This window comes from Pelodiscus sinensis, chromosome 2, assembly GCF_052426305.1.
Source record: "Pelodiscus sinensis isolate ZL-2025 chromosome 2, ASM5242630v1, whole genome shotgun sequence".
In the NCBI taxonomy this organism is placed as follows: Eukaryota; Metazoa; Chordata; order Testudines; family Trionychidae; genus Pelodiscus; species Pelodiscus sinensis.
The window spans coordinates 224,213,575-224,232,053 of NC_143053.1; the positions used below are offsets into that span (position 1 = coordinate 224,213,575).

General features: G+C 41.5%; 1 protein-coding gene across 4 annotated transcripts in view; it reads right to left on the minus strand.

Moving 5' to 3' along the window:
• Positions 1–239: 239 nt before the first annotated feature.
• Positions 240–18,479, minus strand: part of NEBL (nebulette) — a 418,429-nt gene continuing 400,189 nt past the window's right edge. For all 4 annotated transcript variants that reach the window (XM_089776726.1, XM_075922494.2, XM_089776727.1 and 1 more), the window contains 2 exons: positions 8,626–8,741; positions 240–1,514 (listed from right to left, as the gene is read on the minus strand). In XM_089776726.1, coding sequence (XP_089632852.1) covers positions 1,338–1,514; positions 8,626–8,741 — 293 coding nt within the window. In that variant the 3' untranslated portion in view covers positions 240–1,337. The remainder of the gene's footprint in view (positions 1,515–8,625; positions 8,742–18,479) is intronic.

The following is an 18,479-nucleotide window of genomic DNA, read 5'->3' on the forward strand; positions in this document are numbered from 1 at the left end:
CGCCGCTTTTTTCCGGCTTTTAAAAAAGCCGGAAAAGAGCGTCTACACTGGCCCCGATCCTCCGGAAAAAGTGCCCTTTTCCGGAGGGTCTTATTCCTACTTTGAAGGGCACTTTGAAGGGCACTTTTTCCGGAGGATCGGGGCCAGTGTAGACGCTCTTTTCCGGCTTTTTTAAAAGCCGGAAAAAAGCGGCGGACATTTTTATTTAAATGCCGCGGGGGATGTTTAAATCCCCCGTGCATTTCCCTACTACGACTCATGAAATTTACATGCCCCTTCCGGAAAAGGGGCCAGTGTAGACGTAGCCTATATGTTTATTACCATTCTGTAACTTGTTTTTAAAGTTAGACTAACACGGCTACCCCTCTGAGATTTTTTTATAGTAGGACAGTTAAGGATAAAGGAAGTAATGGAAATTGTTTGTATAGTACTTTGAAGATGGACATTGCTAACTAAATGTTAAGAGAGACCAGGTGGGTGGAGTAATATATTTCGCTGGGACAACTTCTACTTTACACTCTGTGTAAGCTCAAAAGTTTGTCTCACTCACCAACAGAAGCTGATACAATGAAATGTATTACCTCACCCACCCTGTCTCTCACATATTATTTAAGGGAAAGAAAAGAGGCAGCAATTTGGCTCTGCACTGTGGACAGTGCCAGTGGGAAATATTCTGTGGAAAAGACACAGATTTGCCATTAATCAAGGCACAATCAAAACCGATGCATTGGGAAGCAAGCAAAACTGACAGGAGATAAGGGCACAGTCATGAAGGAGAGCAAATGTAAGACTCAGGAATTAGTGCTGATGTGTGGGCAAATGAGAGTGGGAAACTTTCACTGTCAAGAAAGATGTTATGTTTCTAATAAGGCTGCTGGGCAGTAGGATTTTTCCCAGCATATTATCTGCTGTTACTTAGGCTGAATTATCCAGTCATAATTTTTATTGGAACATTAAATGCTCAATGTTAAACAGCTAAATTGAAAGTATTAGCCTCTTGTGATTTCAAAGTGACATAAGAAAAGAATCTATGTTATGATTATGTTTAAAAGAGAATTTAGGAAATCTAGGAAAAAGACATATCTCCTTTATAGCTAATGGAGGGAAACCTTTACATGATTGGCAGCACCGGGCTTCCACATACATCTTTTGTTCTTACAAAGTATTATTATAAGCAATACTGTTTGGATATGTGTCAGATTGTGATTGTTACATCAGTTTGTTATATTAGTGATAAAGTAATGAACGTGTGGTCTTAAAAGCTTCTGAGTATTTTGTTTCAAAAGGGCTAAGTTCAGAATAAATCAGAATAAAGCTCAAAGGACTAGGGACAGAAATTAGTTAACAAACTCAATGTAATTTGCTGGAAGCATTCCTGTTTTCCCAGTTCTCTGAACAGTACCATACATCCAGCCATCATCAATTGGCTGCACATTGACGATATAGTCCCCATCCCTGAAGGAAACTTCATCTTCATCTTGAGCACTGTAGTCATACATAGCTCTGTATGTTCTCTGTTAAAAAAGAAAAAAAAAGAAAAAAGACCATGAAGAACCCAACATTGACAGACATAGCTTCCTTCTCATATACATATACACACTATATGTCAATAAGCTGAAATATAGAATTCAAACCTTCATGCAGAGAGGATGCAGTTTATACTATTTAAGAAGTATACGGTGAATAGAACTGAGTGGACTATTTGTGCCAAATAATGTATTCAGCAAATTTAGTAATTATCCCATAGCCATCTAAATCCCATCATACTCGCTCTGTCCCTGCTTGGATGATCCCAAAAAGGCTTTGTCTTCACTAAGAAAATTCACCCTGAAATGTTATCAGGCCTTGTCTTCACTGGGAACAGAAAGGTGTGCTCTGAACTCAAGTTAGATAACTCAACTAGCCACCAGACATGGACACTACAAATTGCCTCACCTTCACTAGGATTCTACTTCAAGTTAGCTAGCATGAGTTAAGAACACACGGTTTTGTTTGTAGTGAAGACAAGACCTGATAACATTTCAGGGTAGATTAGTAATGATAATGCTCATCTGAATACCTATTAGCACCACTATTCATGCACACATTAAATTTACATAAGTATTTATGCATGAATATGTAAGTATCAGATTCTTTTATGTTTCTGGGAGCACTTTTCTGAGCAAAATGTTGCTCACTTCAACTTTTATGGATAGTTTACACTTTTTTATATGTAAGCAGGGTCTGAATCAATGCTTCCATTACAGCCAGATAGAATGGGAAGGAAATCCTGGGTGTGGCTGTGTAAATACAGTTCACTCAGTTTGCTTAGGCTTACTAGATATTCAACTGTTGGAAGGTGTTTTGCCCATTGTAACCAGTTTGGCTGTTGTGGGGTCACAAATTGTGTTACACTAAATCCAGGAAATGTAAAATATGGCCACCATGCTTGCAGTTATTGGGTGAATGCAGAAAAGTCAGACTGGCTATGTCTACATTGGCACCCTTTTCTGTAAAAGGGATGCTAATGAGACCAGTCGGAATTGCAAATGCTGCGGGGGATTTAAATATCCCCTGCGGCATTTGCATGAACATGGCTGCCGCTTTTTTCCGGCTTGGGGCTTTGCCGGAGAAAAGCGCCAGTCTAGGCGGGATCTTGCGGAAAATAAACCCTTTTCCGGAAGATCCCTTATTCCTAGGAAAAAAGCGGCAGCCATGTTCATGCAAATGCATATTTAAATCCTCCGCAGCATTTGCAATTCCGACTTGTCTCATTAGCATCCCTTTTACGGAAAAGGGTGCCAATGTAGACACAGCCACTATGTTTAACTCAGGGCAAAGAGAGGCTCTGTCAGTGTATTTTGGAGGAACAGAGGTTTGTCTTCCAGAGCTCTATAAATTAAGTTGGGAAGGGAGGTGAGTCAGGAGGCTGCATGTCCTCTGGGCATGAGTTGTAAGACTGGTGCAACTTGTTTCTTTTCACTGTTTCAATGATAGAGTTGAAGAAAGGCTCCATAAGGAGTCTCTTTTGTATGTAAATTTACTCCAGTGGCTGGACTGTGCTTTGGGCCAAGAGCTGAAATCACTGAGGTTTGGCCCAGAGCCAAATCCCTAGGTTTGGCCCAGAGCCAAATCCACCACAAGCCAGCCAAAGATGAGATGACCAGCCACCAAAGGGGCGATGGAGAGGTGTGAGGAGTGGCCAGCAGAGTGGCGATAGCAAGGGGCAACCAACTGATAGAGAGGTGTGAGGAATAGCCAGCAAAGAGGCAGCAGCAAGGGGCAACAAATGGCCAGCAGAGCGGTGCCAGTAAACAGCGAGCAAGTTGATGACAAGTAACCCACCAGAGCGGGTGAGATGCCTCCTACCCTCCACACCCAGGATGGGAGATGAACTCTGCAGATTGCCTCTGAACTCTGGTTTGCCCTGGCCAAGAGCAGCGACTGTGAGTTGGGTGCAGAGAAGGGTTGGGCATGTGAAGTGGACATTTACATTGCTGGGCTTGAGAGCTTGAGAGGAAAAGGACATTGCCCAGTCTACTTGAGCTGGGACATTTACTTATGGCTTTGGTTATGAATTTTGTTTCTGGTTGTAATGGACAGGAGGAGTGCTGACCACCACCCAGCAACTAAGGGGTTAAACTCATGTAGCTAGCAAAGGTGTTGGCCAGGGGGTCAGGAGAACCAATCTTGATAGAGGGATGTAATCTGAATGGGATATAGACTCCTTGCCTGCTTTCTTTGCATGGGAAAGATAAACCAGGAGTTGAGAGACACAGAGGGTACATCTAGATTACATCCCTCTTTCGACAGAGGGATGTAAATTAGGCACTTCAAAATTGCAAATGAAGCCGGGATTTGAATTTCCTGTGCTTCATTTGCATAATAATGTAGTGGCAATCTTTTGAAAATGCACTATTTCGGTCTAGACATGGTTCTTTCGAAAAGCCTACAGGATCTTTCGAAAAAGCCTTCCCTTTTCAAAAGAACTGTGTCTAGACCGCGGTTTTACTTACGAAATAGCGCGTTTTCAAAAGAGCGGCACTACATGATTATGCACATGAAATGCGGGAAATTCAAATCCCGGCTTCATTTGCAATTTCAAAATGCCTAATTTACATCCCTCTATTGAGAGGGGGATGTAATCTAGACACAGCCAGAATGATTTAAACCCAGGCAGGACTCCCATGTCTTCAAGGAATTTGGGGCATGGGAGTGAACTGAACAAAGAGAAAATTGGAAGTAAGGAAAAGGAAAAGTGAATCTAGTCTCATTCAGGGTAATTTTTCTTTATTTTGTAGTTTGGTTTGAACTGCTCTGTGTGATTCTATGCCGCTCCTCCCCCTTTACCATCTCTCATTGTGCCTAGAGACTTTTTCTCTGTATTTTCTTTTCCTTAGTTGCTCTGTAACATCTAGCAACCAAATACACTTTATCAAGTTTATCTTTTGTAATAAAAATTGCTTTTTTAAGGTGATGATTTGATTCTCGTGTCTGGAAGGTCTGTCTATCTGTACATATCTGCATGCCTCAGACTGGGGTTAGTTACCAGAGACTGCATCTTGTTTTTCTCTTTTCTTTTTTCAAGCTCTTTTGTGGCAAAAGAGTTTGGGGAATCCTGGGGATGGGTTCAAGTGTTCACCCCTGGTTTTAGGGATAAAATCACATGATGGTGGCAGCGATTCCCCAAAATCTGTGTATTGTGATTCTGGGGGGAAGTTTTGTAACTAGTGTTTGTAGAGGCAACGTGTCTGGGGATTTTTTTTTAGCTTTGTAGGTCCTCACCTTCTGCACTCGGAGTGCCAGAGTGGGGAACAGCCCTGACAGTGGTGTTTCCCCAAATTAATGCCACATTACTTCTCTCTTCTTTTATTCAAAGTTTCTCTTCCACACGGAGACTCTGTGCTCATGAGTGGGGTAGCACTGCCTCCCAGAGGTGTTGTATGAATTTCCTAGGTTATTGGGTAGGGGCTTGAGTCAGCTCTGTGATGGATGGGTAGAGAGGAACCCCTAGATATTGAACCTGGCTGCTGCTGGTGCTACCTGGCAGAAGGGTTACATATACTATGGTTAAGGCTGAAATTAGGGTTGAAGCTATATTTGTAATAGATGGAAAAGGCATCCACCATGACTAATAGGCTCTTGATTATGTAAATCCAAATAAATCAATGAAGCACAAATTAGTCTTATTAACTATATAAGTAGAACTTCCCTGGTGTCAACTACATTCTCTTCCTAAGTTTAATATTTACTTCCTATACATAGATCAACACTATTGTCAGCTATCAAAGATTACAAAGTGGCCTTAGAATAATAGAGAACAGATTCTCCAATATCCCTTGATGGGCAAGGTGATCCTTACATTTTAGTTGGAGAATGAACTTTCCCCAAATGCGACTAAAGCTACAGGTTTAAAATTCTGCTCATTTTAAATGTCGTAAGAGTTCTCTTTTCCTTCTTCTTCCTAGTTTCTCAGCAAAAGCCAAAAGCAACCCAGGAATCACACAGAGTATCTCTTTAAACAAAGAGCTCTTTTCCATGTTGCACTATATCCAACAATGATAGCTGGATGTTTCTGCTGATATGATCAAAGGTAAAAAAACATTTAATGTTTGCCAGTATGTTGGCTCTTGGAGCGAACACCCAATATGATCACTCAAACCTTTTATGGGATATCATCAAACTGTCTACCTACCAACTCAACATTAGACTGCTTTGTGTTCACTTGATTTACATAATTAATATTTTTAAAAATGAAAATTTAAGTTCAGAAGAGATGGAAGTTCAACCATAGGAAATATCTAATACCCAGCCCATTGGTCATGTATCACAGGCTTACAGTAAGGCATGGTTCCTTAATTCTGATTCCATGCTAGAATTTTTGTGGTAGGGTTATGAATGTGTATCTGAGTACATGGTGAAAGGATGAACTTGGGCTCCCTGAGTGCCCCAATAAAAATGATGACTGGCTCCCATTGAGCTGACTGCCCTCCCCTCAGTGCTGCTGCCTCTGTATCAGAGGCAGCAGAGCTGGGGGAGGGGGCAGGAACCAGTATGTGCAGGAAGACAGCTTTTAAACCAGCTCCCCATGTGTGCTGGCACCTGCAGAGCTTTCCCCTTCCCCCTTTCCTCATGCTGCTGCCTCCCACAAAGGTAGCAGCACAGTTGTGGACAGGTAGGCAGGTGGGAGCCAGAACCACTGAAAAATTCAGAGGTTTTGTGTTTGCGCAAATAAACACATGTTTACACAAATAAACCCTATTTAGTGGTCAGCATCTACTTTGCCTTCTAAAAGGATTGCATATAGATGAGTTTTGAATGTCAGAGAAAGGGAGAACACACTGTGCCACACATTCACACACACAGATGTATGGGTTAAATAGTGGGCAACAATGCTATACTTTTGTCTGCTAGAAAGATGTGTCCATTATTGACACCCCTTGCTCTCCATGTAGGTACTTATAGACTGTAATCAGATCAGGCTCTGAATCTTTCACTGTAAGACATTTTCTTTATTCCTTTATCATTCTTGTTGCTTTTTCTCTGAACCCTCTCCATTTTATCAACATCCTTCTTGAAACAGGTCACAGTATTCCAAGGACAGTCACACCAATGCTAAATACAGAGTTAAAATAACCTTCCTACACCTATTTGAGATTCTCTGGCTTATGCATGGAATATCACACCATGTCTTTTGGACATAGCGTCAAAATGGGAGCTCGTATTCAGCTGATTATCCACCCCTGCCCTGGCCCACTTTTTAAAGCAGCCAGCAAACTTGCTCTATCCCTAGTCCTGATGTGCCCCCTCTCTACTCTGTGGAGAAAGGATACAGAGTGGGAGGGGACACCTTGACATCAGCACCCTCCTCTCCCTCTCCTGCCCTGCACAGCAAGCAGGAAGCTCCCCACTGGGAGGGGCAGCTCCAAGGCAAGGGCGGCAGATGAGCATCAGTGGGGAGAGGGGCAATTGAAATGACAGCACTTGATAGCCTCTTGGTCAAACTAGTCAAAATCACCTGTCAGAGGCTCCAAGATCTACCAGTAGATCCCGATCTACTGGTTGGTGACCACTGATCTAGACCATCCCTGATAGATGTCTATCTAACCTTCTCTTAAATATCTTCAGAGATAGAGATTCAACAACCTCCCTAGGCAACTTATTCCAGTGTTTAAGCACCCTGACATTTAGGAAGTTTTTCCTAATGTCCAACCTAAACCTCCTTTGCTGCAGTTTAAGCTCATTGCTTCTTGTCCTACCCTCAGAGGCTAAGGAGAACAATTTTTCTCCTTCCTCCTTGTGACACCTTTTAGATACCTAAAAACTGCTGTCATACCCCCTCTCAGTCTTTTCCTTTCCAAACTAAACTAAACAAGCCCAGTTCTTTCAGTCTCCCTTCATAGGTCATATTCTCTAGACCTTTAATCATTCTTGTTACTCTTTTCTGGATCTTCTCCAATTTCTCCACATCTTTTTGAAATGTAGTGCCCAGAACTGAACACAATTCTCCAATTAAGGAGAGTAGAGCAGAAGAATGACTGCTTGTGTCTTGCTCACAACACTCCTGTTAATGCATCCCAGAATCTTGTTTGCTTTTTTTTGTAACAGCATCATATTGTTGACTCGTACATAGCTTGTGGTCCACTATGTCCCCTAGATCCCTTTCCACAGAACTCCTTCCTAGACAGTCGCTTCCCATTCTGTATATGTGAAACTGATTGTTCCTTCCTAAGTGGAGTACTTTGCATTTATCCTTATCAAACTTTATCTTATTTACCTCAGACCATTTCTCCAGTTTGTCCAGACCATTTTGAATTATGACCTTATCCTCCAAAGCAGTTGCAACCCCTCCCAGCTTGGTATAATCTGCAAACTTAATAAGCATACTCTGTATACCAATATCTAAATCATTGATGAAGATATTGAACAGAACTGGGCCCAAAACAGACCCCTGTGGAACTTGTTATGCCCTTCCAGCAGGATTGTGAACTGTTAATAACTACTCTCTGAGAATAGTTATCCAGCCAGTTATGCACCCCCTTGTAGTAGCCCCATCTAAGTTGTATTTGCCTAGTTTATTGATAAGAATATCATGCAAGTCTGTATCAAAGCCTTACTAAAGTCTAGGTATACCATATCTACTAATTCTCACTTATCCACAAGACTCGTTATCCTATCAAAGAAAGCTATCAGATTGGCTTGAACGATTTGTTCTTTACAAATCCATGCTGGTTGTTACCTATCACCCTATTATCTTCCAGGTGTTTGCAGATGAATTCCTTAATGATTTGCTCCATTATCTTTCCTGGCACAGAAGTTAAACTGACTGGTCTGTAGTTTCCTGGGTTGTTTTTATTTCCCTTTTTATAGATGGGCCCTATATTTGCCCCTTTCCAGCCTTCTGGAATATCTCCCATCTTCCATAATTTATCAAAGACAATAGCTAAAGGCTCAGATACCTCCTCTATCAGCTACTTGAGTAGTAGTAACATGAAGGAATCCAGAAGAATTATTATTTCTCAAGGTTCCCAATTCTGGATTGAAAGGGTTTCCACTGGATTTATATTTCTATTTATGTTTATATTTATAACCAGTAGTTAAAGAAGGATGCACTCAAAGGAATGATTCTTTCAATTCAATACTCACCAAACCTGCTGAATGTGGCTGTGAATGCATCGATCTCATAGATGACATACTGGTTTGGTGCATGTATCCATACCCTTGGGACTGACTTTGTTGATATGCCCCAGGAAGCACAGGGGCTGCACATTAAAGAAATACAAGAACATTATTACAAGAGTTAAAACAATATCATTACCAAATCTTTGTGTGTAATTTCTCTTAGCAGTTGGTAGCAGCTGTAGATTGTTCTCCTGTTTAGAAACCTGTAGTATAAATAAGGATTCATGTTCCAAAAAGTAGGCAACTCTAAATCAATAGAGCAGCATTTTAAGTGATATATATAGAGAGACAAAACAAGCCTTGTGTAGGTTGAATTCTACATAAACCTAACACAATCAGCAGATAAATATTCATTAGCATCATGACTGACTGGAAGCACAATAATGAGTAGCAAGGCTTCAAAGACCTCTAGAAACATGGCTATATATGTGCACCAAAACTAAGAACATCACTAAAGCCAGCTCATTAAAAAGTCCACACTCTGGAACAACATAGTTAAGCCAGTGGCCCCCAGGGGAGACATCACTAAGCTGATGCAAGAATTCTTCCATTGACATAAGCTACCCCTCTCAGGAAGCTAAATTAACTACAGTAATGGGAAAACCACACTATCACTGTAGTGAATGTCTACACTGAAGAGCTCCTGCTGCTGTACCTCTGTAAGATGTGTAAGTGTAGACACAGAACTCAAGACTTTGATGCTACATGGAGATAGTAGAGAAAAATGATACCATGGAACACATGACAGTCTGATTTTTGTAAATGAAAAAAGACAAAACTAAAATTAAGTACTGAAACAAAGATGAAATGTTTTAATAACATTGCTTAATTAATTTATTCCAAATTATAGTATATGTATTTTAGGATAAATACCTAGAAAGGCCTATTTCATCTAGGTATATGTGACTTTTTAGCAGTGGATACTCAAGTTCCCTCAGTTTACACTAACTTCTCCAACACCCTGGCCAAGCATAGGCACAATTAAAATCTGGCAATTTCTTTCTGTCCCTTTTCTTTGTCCTCCTACGTCCATTACCATTAGGCTCTATCTGTCCACCATCGCCCTTCTGTGCCACAGACACATGCACATATTTTTGTTGGTAGTGTGATTGTACCATCTCTGTGCTAGTTTTATTTTATTGTTGAAAAGCTGCTGAAATATCAAATAACAGCACAGACCCTTGTGATGATTTGGGAGTGTCTGTATGATTTATGAATGGTGATGTGAACTCAAGCTGTGTCAAACTGCAAATTCCTTTTTGTATGTGAAGGTTTTTGCCTTTTTAGTTTCCTGTTTGCCTCAACATTGGGTTGAAGTTAGAGAGATACAGGATTAACACTGAGAGTAGTTGATTTAAATACTCACAGGAAATTGTTCACTCTAGACAAAAGACTGGTCTCTACACAGAAGAACTGGATTAGTGCGGGAGAGGTCACTTTGGCAACAAAGGTGTTTGTCACAGTCAACCTGTAGAACTCCTTACCAGAGAAACAAGAACCAGAAAGAATTAAATAAGTTAATGGAGGTTCGGTCCATCAATATTTATTAGCCAAATGGGTAGGAATGGTGTCCCTAGCCTCTGTCAGGGGCTGCAAATGGATGACAGGAGAGGGATCACTTGATGATTACTTCTTTCTGTTCACTCCCTCTAGGGCACCTGGCATTGGCCACCATTGGAAGACAGGATACTGGGCTAGATGGACCTTTGGTCTGACCCAGTATGGCCTCATGTGAGGAAGCTGAAAATGGCATCATCTGATACAGAGGAATGAAAATTTCCAAAGGGCTAAAACTGCTCTGCTCAGGGGCCATTTTCCTCTAGTCCAGGAGAACGAAGCAATGCTGCACAAACCATGCACTGAAGCAGGACTCTGTACCACCTTGACCCAGCTCAAAAAATGTCCTGGAGGGGTGAGGAAACAGGTAGAAATTTGTGTGTAATGTTTTTTGGTTTATATCTTCTGTGCTCTCCCATGGCTTATATGTTTAAGTGTAAAATAACAAATGTGTTAGACATTGAGCAAAGCAGGGGTAGAGAGGTTTCACAACTGCTGCATTCCCGTAAGAGAAGTGAACTGTGAACCAGAAGCATCACAGGGAGCTGGGGTTCTGGCAGAGGGTGAATTTAAAGACAGAACAGTCTGAGGTAGCTGGACAATGGGTTCCATCTTTCAGATGAGAATACCAGACAGAAAGTCTATCCCCCAAAGAAAAACAATGAGAAGTCCTGGGGCACCTTAGAGACTAACAGATTTATTGGTCTCTACATGCCCACAGAGGCATGTAAAATAGGCTACCCGACATAGTTAATGAAGCAGGGATTTAAATATCTCTGGCTTCATTAAAATAAAAATGGCCACCGCGCTGTTTATGAGGTTTACAGGAGCAGTCGACAAAGGCTTCCCTTGTCGACTGATCCACGTCTTGACTCGCGCGCTGTGCCAACGATCAGCTGAGCCAGCACAGCGCGGTGGCCATTTTTATTTTAATGAAGCCAGGGATATTTAAATCCCCGCTTCACTGACTATGTTAGGTAGCCGATTTTACATACCTCTGTCAGCAGAGGCATGTAAGCTAGATGTACCCTAAGGTGCCACAAGACTGTGTCATTTTGGAAGACACACACTAACATGGCTACCCCTCCCAAGAGTGGGCCTAGGGACCCTGAGATTGAGCAGTGTCTCAATTCTGTTCAGGTTCTAGTGGTTTAAAGTTCCTGGGAATCCGGCACAGGAGAGTGGCTGAAAATGAGTGTTCACTGAGTTCTGACACAAACCTCTACCCTTACAGCTTGCTAGAAGGAGAGTCCTGAAACAGTCTCTGTTCCAAAATTCTGCTTTGGCACCAGATCGTGAGAATCTGTGAAGAACAAGTGTACCTCGGCAGCTGTGAAACCCAACTGTACTGAGATGCCCGTTCAGTTCCTCTGCAACGATCTTCCATTTTGGGGGAGGATGGATGGTCATGACAATAACTGGCATGATTATTAATATTCAAAGTGTGAAAGTTTAATCATTTCCTGCCTATCCATGGTTCACTAGCCTTACCAATATGGGGCCTAACATCTTTCTGCTGGTTTTGTACAGCTATTGAGGAAAGTAGCTCATCTCTCAAATGGTTAATTGGAATTCTCTAAGCATTGCTGAAACTTCACTAAGCAAAACCATGAAAAATAGCCAGCAAAGATGGTGCTTTTCTTTTGACACTTTTCACAAAATGATCATGCCATCTTGGATTCAGTCAACTTATCAATGATACAGTCAGTTTCTTTTAGAGATAAGTGACTGAGCTGGAGCAGCCTAGAAGATTCAAATTACTGTCAACTTGGAACAATTCACCTGGTAAGGATTTTGAGGGATTTGCTTCCTTGGCTTTGTAGGAAGTGAAGACAGCCCCCTCCCCTCCTACCCCAGCAATCTTCCAATCCAAAGTCTTCAGGGTGGATGCAAAACAGATACAAGACAGGAGGGGTGAAAAATTATTTTATGGAGGGGCTCAAAGGTGCAGAATTAATTTATGTGGGGCTGCAGAGACTGCAGAATTGATTGGCAGTTATGGTTTTGGGGAGGATCTGGAAGACCATGCACCATTAGGTTGTGCTTTCATGCAACATATTGGCAAGTAGGCTGTAATATTCCCACCATTTTACATCTGAAGGAACCAGGAAATATAGAAGGATGTGAAATGAACTACAGAGAGTTCAGTTTGTGCTTTGTGAGAATGTTGCAACTTCATTTTACCCAATCTGCTTCCCTATCTCTAATTCTGAGATTGGTAGTATGAGTTAGAGTTCTCCTGTGAAGACTGAGCTCTAATTTTCCAGTCATCATATCTAGAACGTAAGAACATAAGAATGGCCATACTGGGTCAGACCAAAGGTCCACCCAGCCCAGTACCCTGTCTGCCAACAGTGGCCAATGCCAGGTGTCCCAGAGGGAGTGAACCGAACAGGTAATGATCAAGCGATCTCTCTCCTGCCATCCATCTCCACCCTCTGACAAACAGAGGCTAGGGAAATCATTCCTTACCCATACTGTCTAATAGCCATTTATGGACTTAACCTCCATGAATTTATCTAGTTCTCTTTTAAAGAGATCCGTTATAGTCCAAGCCTTCACAACCTCCTCAGGCAAGGAGTTCCACAGATTGACTATGCGCTGTGTGAAGAAGAACTTCCTTTTATTTGTTTTAAACCTGCTGCCCATTAGTTTCATTTGGTGGCCCCTCGTTCTTATATTATGGGAACAAGTAAATAACGTTTCCTTATTCACTTTCTCCCCACCACTCATGATTTTATATACCTCTATCATATCCCCCGTTGGTCTCCTTTTTTCCAAGCTGAAAAGTCCCAGTCTCTTTAATCTCTCCTCATATGGGACCTGTCCCAAATCCCTAATCATTTTAGTTGCCCTTCTCTGAACCTTTCTAATGCCAGTATATCTTTTTTGAGATGAGACCACCACATCTGTACACCATATTCAAGATGTGGGCGTACCATGGATTTATATAAGGGCAATAAGATATTCTCCGTCTTATTCTCTATCCCTTTTTTGATGATTCCTAACATCCTGTTTGATTTTCTTGCCTGCTGCTGCACACTGCATGGACATCTTCAGAGAACTATCCACAATGACTCCAAGATCTCTTTCCTGATTAGTTGTGGCTAAATTAGCCCCATATCTATCATATGTTATACTTTTGAAAGATAGTGAATTGCTATATTCTTAATGAAGATGTTTGAGATTTAGGGACACCTATTTCAAACCACTACAAATATACATATTGTGTTGTGCTGTGAGAGAGAAGAAAGCTGAAGCCATATGTGGATTTAGTCAGGTCACGTCTACACTACACAGAAGATTGACGCTGCTGCAGTCAATATTCCAGCATTCGATTTAGCGGGTCTAATGAAGACCTTCTAAATAAAATTCAGAGGGGGCCCCTATTGGTGTCGATACTCCAGCTCCTCACAAGGAGTAAGGGAAGTTGATAGGAGCGTTTGCTCCCATCAACCTCTTGCGGGGTGGACAGCGATTTAAGATACATCGACTCCAGATACATAAATACCATAGCTGCAGTTGTGTATCTAAAGTCAACCTTTCGCTCTAGTGTAGACCAGGCCTCAGAGAAGTTCCTATAACATGGAGCAACTTATATACAGTAATTAATATGCAGTGCTTGCATATAAATAATGCATATTTTAGATGTGGCAACTTCATTCTAGTGATGTATGAGTGCACAGATACTTTATAGCAGTTTAATCATCAGAAAATGATTGCTCATGAATGTGTTCACAAGTGATTATGATATTAAGTTAATGGTTCTAAGCGGTTCATGAGATAATTTATGTTTCAGTGTTGTCAGATACTACTTCTAAATGACCAGATATGGCCTTTTCTGGGAAAAGCACAACTTAGTCAAAGTAACTGTGAGCATAGATCGGTGAACATATTTTTCCTAATTTCAAACTCATTTGAACACTGAAGGCCAAATTCACTACTAGTTTAAATGAGGGTAACGCCATTGAAGTTAGTGGTGTGTTTTGCTTATGCCAGTGGTAAATTTGGCTACGTGTGTTCAAAACTAAAAGCAGAACTCAAATCTTTTTGAGTTCCCAGTATTTTGGAATGAACAGGCCTGCTGATGGGGAAAAGCAGCAGCAGTAGCTCTGGGAACCAGGGATTTAATTTTGTCCTGTGGCCCCCCACACTTTACAGGGGTGCAGAGATGGGCCCTTCCAAACCTAGCTCTGAGGCTAGTGGTAGCTGTTGACCCTGCTGGGAATGAGCATCTGGTCAGTTTTTTATCTATTACTGAAGACTGCTCCTACTTCAACAGCTCACACTCCTTCCTCTTCGCTCTGCAGAGACAGAAAGAGTGAAGGAGACTTCTATTCCTTCCAGGAGAGGCAGATGTAAACACCAATCAAAACAACCCCTTCACTCAGCTCTCTGTCATGAAAAGGCAGCGAAACAATGCCCGCACTCAGCCACTGAAAAGTGAAGATATTAGTAGAAACCCTTCCATTGTGATTTCTTCTCCCTAATAGGACCTAAGTCCCTCCACATCCACCCATCTTCTCTTACTGTTTGTGTTCAAAGTTCAAATTCAGAAAGGCTCTTCTGAGAATGGGAGGCCCACATGCTCAGAACCAATGCCTACTACCAGTATTAGGACTAGAAATATGATTTCTTGCCCTGGTGTCCAGGCAAAAAGAAGTCAAACTGTGTCACAGAATGTACTTTCTAATGTTATTTACTGCAATAGAAATTTCTACCTATAAGAAATATTTTCTTATGAAGTCTACATTTCTTTGGCCACTATAGAAACTGAGATTATCTCAATATAAAGTGGAGACATGGCTAGCTTTTCATCCCGTTCCATGGATGCTAAGGGAGCGAGGGGAAAGTGCTTGCTCCCCAGCTAGTTGTGAGAGGCACGCATGGAATACAAGCCCTTTCCCCTCCTTCCCATAGTATCTGAGGAATGGGATGAAAACCTAGCTGCCGTCCTGGAGCGCATGGCTACTGCCCTCCCTAACTTCCCAAAATGGTGCTCTTGGGAGAGGTCTTTGGGACCCATGCAAAAAGTTGAAATGGGAGGGGAAGAGAAACTAAGATCCTCCCGAGGGAATGCTGAAGTAGTGATAAGAGAAGTAGGAGGAGAACCAGGAGAGGACAGGTCATATAAGTGAGGTAAAGTAAAACAGCAAATGATTTTCCTGCACTTTGAAAAGTTTTGAGGTTTCAAAAACATATTCTCAAATCAGGACAAAAATGAAATATTTTAATTTTTTTTCAAAAACTGAAAATCTAGAGGAAAAATGATTCAGCTAACTACATGTTTTGTTTATAGAATTTCAAAATATTTCATTTTTAATTGGAGCAGTTTATTTTTTATGATAATTAGCTTGAATTTCTAAATAAAAAGTCATTTCAAGACAGAAAATAATACAATTTCCAAAGGTCAACATGAGAAATTTGTGTATTTTTCACTATCTTAAATTAGAAACATATATAAAATAAAGTGTGCACTCACAGAGTGTAGCAACAGAAAAATCATCAAAATATATGAACGTTCCACAGGCATATTAATTTTATAGCGTTTAAATATTTACTGTTGATTGTTCACAGTACCAAAAAAAAGTGGTATCCATTGTTCAACAGCTGTCAAAGTTTTTAAATGTCATAATGAATGAAATGAAGTATTTTCTAAGTAAATGTTATTAACGTCCTGTGTGAATACTAAAAACTATGTTGCGTACATTTATTTTTATAACAGTGTATTGTGAAACAAACAAACAATAATGTACTCCAGAAAGTGAGTTTGTTACTCATGTAAATTAAGTTACATTTCCATGAAAAGTGCATGACCCTGCAGTTCTTATTTAAGCAACAAATCCACTGAAAGCAATGAGACTTTCACCTAAGTAAGGATTGCAGCAAGAGACCCAGCATGATTATGTTTAAGATTTAGAAGAAAACAAATGTATTTTGAGAGCAAGAAAAAACGCATCTGGTGTATTTATGCTGTATGGAAATTCATTTCCATATTTATTATTTTGCAACTTCTGTTTCCATTTTCAGGGACTATTTTGTGTGATGAGGAAATGAGCTGATAATGTAGTCATAGAGATGTCTCTCTTTTAGCAAAGAAATTCAAAATAGTGGCCATGACAAATGTGTGTAAAGTACAATGGAACAACTTTCACCAAAAAACTATAAAACAGTTAACTTTTTTCATAACTGGTATTCATCAAGATGTGTTGCTCATTTCCATTCCATGTTAGGGGCGTATGACTGCCATGTGTCCCCGGGCTGGAAGTTTTCCCACACAGTAATATCTGTAGGAGACCAGCTCTGGCAGGTGCCTGTATAACATGGTACAAGGCACGCCACTAGCTCCCCGCACATTCAGTTCCTTTTTGTTGGAAACTCCAACAGTGGGCAAGGAGGACAGGTTAAGAATGGACATGAGCAATACACGCTGAAAAACACCACAAAAAAAGTAACCATCTTTTCTTCTTCGCATGCTTGCTCATGTCCATTCCATGTTAGGTGGCTTCAAATTATGTCAATTGCAACACAGCTCAGCCATATCCTGCATCATCTGTTGCCTTCCTAACCACTCTCAGGCTGTGTCTACACTGGGCCACTTATTCCGGAAAAGCAGCCGCTTTTCCGGAATAAGCTGCGAGGTGTCTACACTGGCCGCTTGCTTTTCCGGAAAAGCAACGACGATCTACTGTACAAAATCAGCCGCTATTCCGGAAAAACTATTCTGCTCCTGCTCGAGCATAAGTCCTTATTCTGGAACACTGTTCCGGAAAAGGGCCAGTGTAGACAGCCCAGTAATCTTTTCCGGAAAAAAGCCCCGATCGCAAAAATGATGCTCGGGGCTCTTTTCCGGAAAAACGTGTCTACATTGGCCACAGATGCTTTTCCGGAAAAACTGAAAATTGAATAGTATTCCGTTTTAATCATTTCCAGAAAAAGGTACCAGTGTAGACGTAGCCTCAGGGTATGTCTACACTACTACCCTAGTTCGAACTAGGGTGGTTAATGTAGGCAACCGAAGTTGCAAATGAAGCCCGGGATTTAAATATCCCGGGCTTCATTTGCATCTTGCCGGGCACCGCCATTTTTAAATCCCCGGTAGTTTGGACTCCGTGCCCGCGGGTACACGCAGCACGGAGTAGGTAGTTCGAATTAGGCTTTCTAATTAAGTAGTGGAACGAGGTGTACCGGTAGTTCGAATTAGAAAGCCTAATTTGAACTACCTACTCCGTGCCACGTGTAGCCGCGGGCACGGAGTCCAAACTACCGGGGATTTAAAAATGGCGGCGCCTGGCAAGATGCAAATGAAGCTTGGGATATTTAAATCCCGGGCTTCATTTGCAACTTCGGTTGCCTACATTAACCACCCTAGTTGGAACTAGGGTGGTAGTGTAGACATACCTTCATTTCTCTGATGTTTATATACATAAGTTCCTCTAGCAACCATGTCCTTTGGATCTGCAATGTGCAGATATGTGCTCCTCAGCTGAGCTTGGAGGCATTTGATATAAAAGACACTGAGGATAGAGGACTCTTGAACAGGCCTCCTTCCAGGTTTATCTTTGTGTCAGTTCATCACTGCAGGGAGGTAAGTATCTCTGGTGGAATCATAGTGACCTTGTCTAGATGGTCTCTGGATGGGACGCAGAATTTGGCAGCTACCGTTAGAGAGGTTGCAGCCTGCGTTTCACATGGTGGCCTCCACGTGGCCCGACAAGACTGAATTAGACCTGGGACATGGAAAGAGGATATGCAAAGACACTAGCAATGGGATCTGCCATCATTTTGAATTTGTTGAGGGTGTCTTCAGGCAGTCAATCCTTGAATTTGGCCATGGACTGCCACATGTTGAAATCATAGCAGCCAACAAGGGCCTGATTGGCCATCTGCAACTGGAGGCTCGAGGATGACTAAATAAATCTTCTTGTCAAACAAATTAAACCTCTTTGCATCTTTGTTTCTGGGGGTCACCTCTGGTTGTCCCTGCCTCTTTTATTCAGTGATGGCTGAAACCACTAGGGAGATTGGGGGCAGGGTGCATATGAAGGTATTTATAGTATTTGCATTCCATCCTTTTGGAGGCAGTGACACAGGTGTCTGCCACAAAGATTTGATTATATTTGCCATCCTCTTGTGCAAAGGTAATGCCACCCTGGCTGTGGCCACAGAGGTGAGGACATCAAATAAGCAGTCTGAAGGTTCATCCAGCTACTCGGCACTAAGTCCCAAGTTTGAGGCAACTTTTATTAGCATCTCCCGAT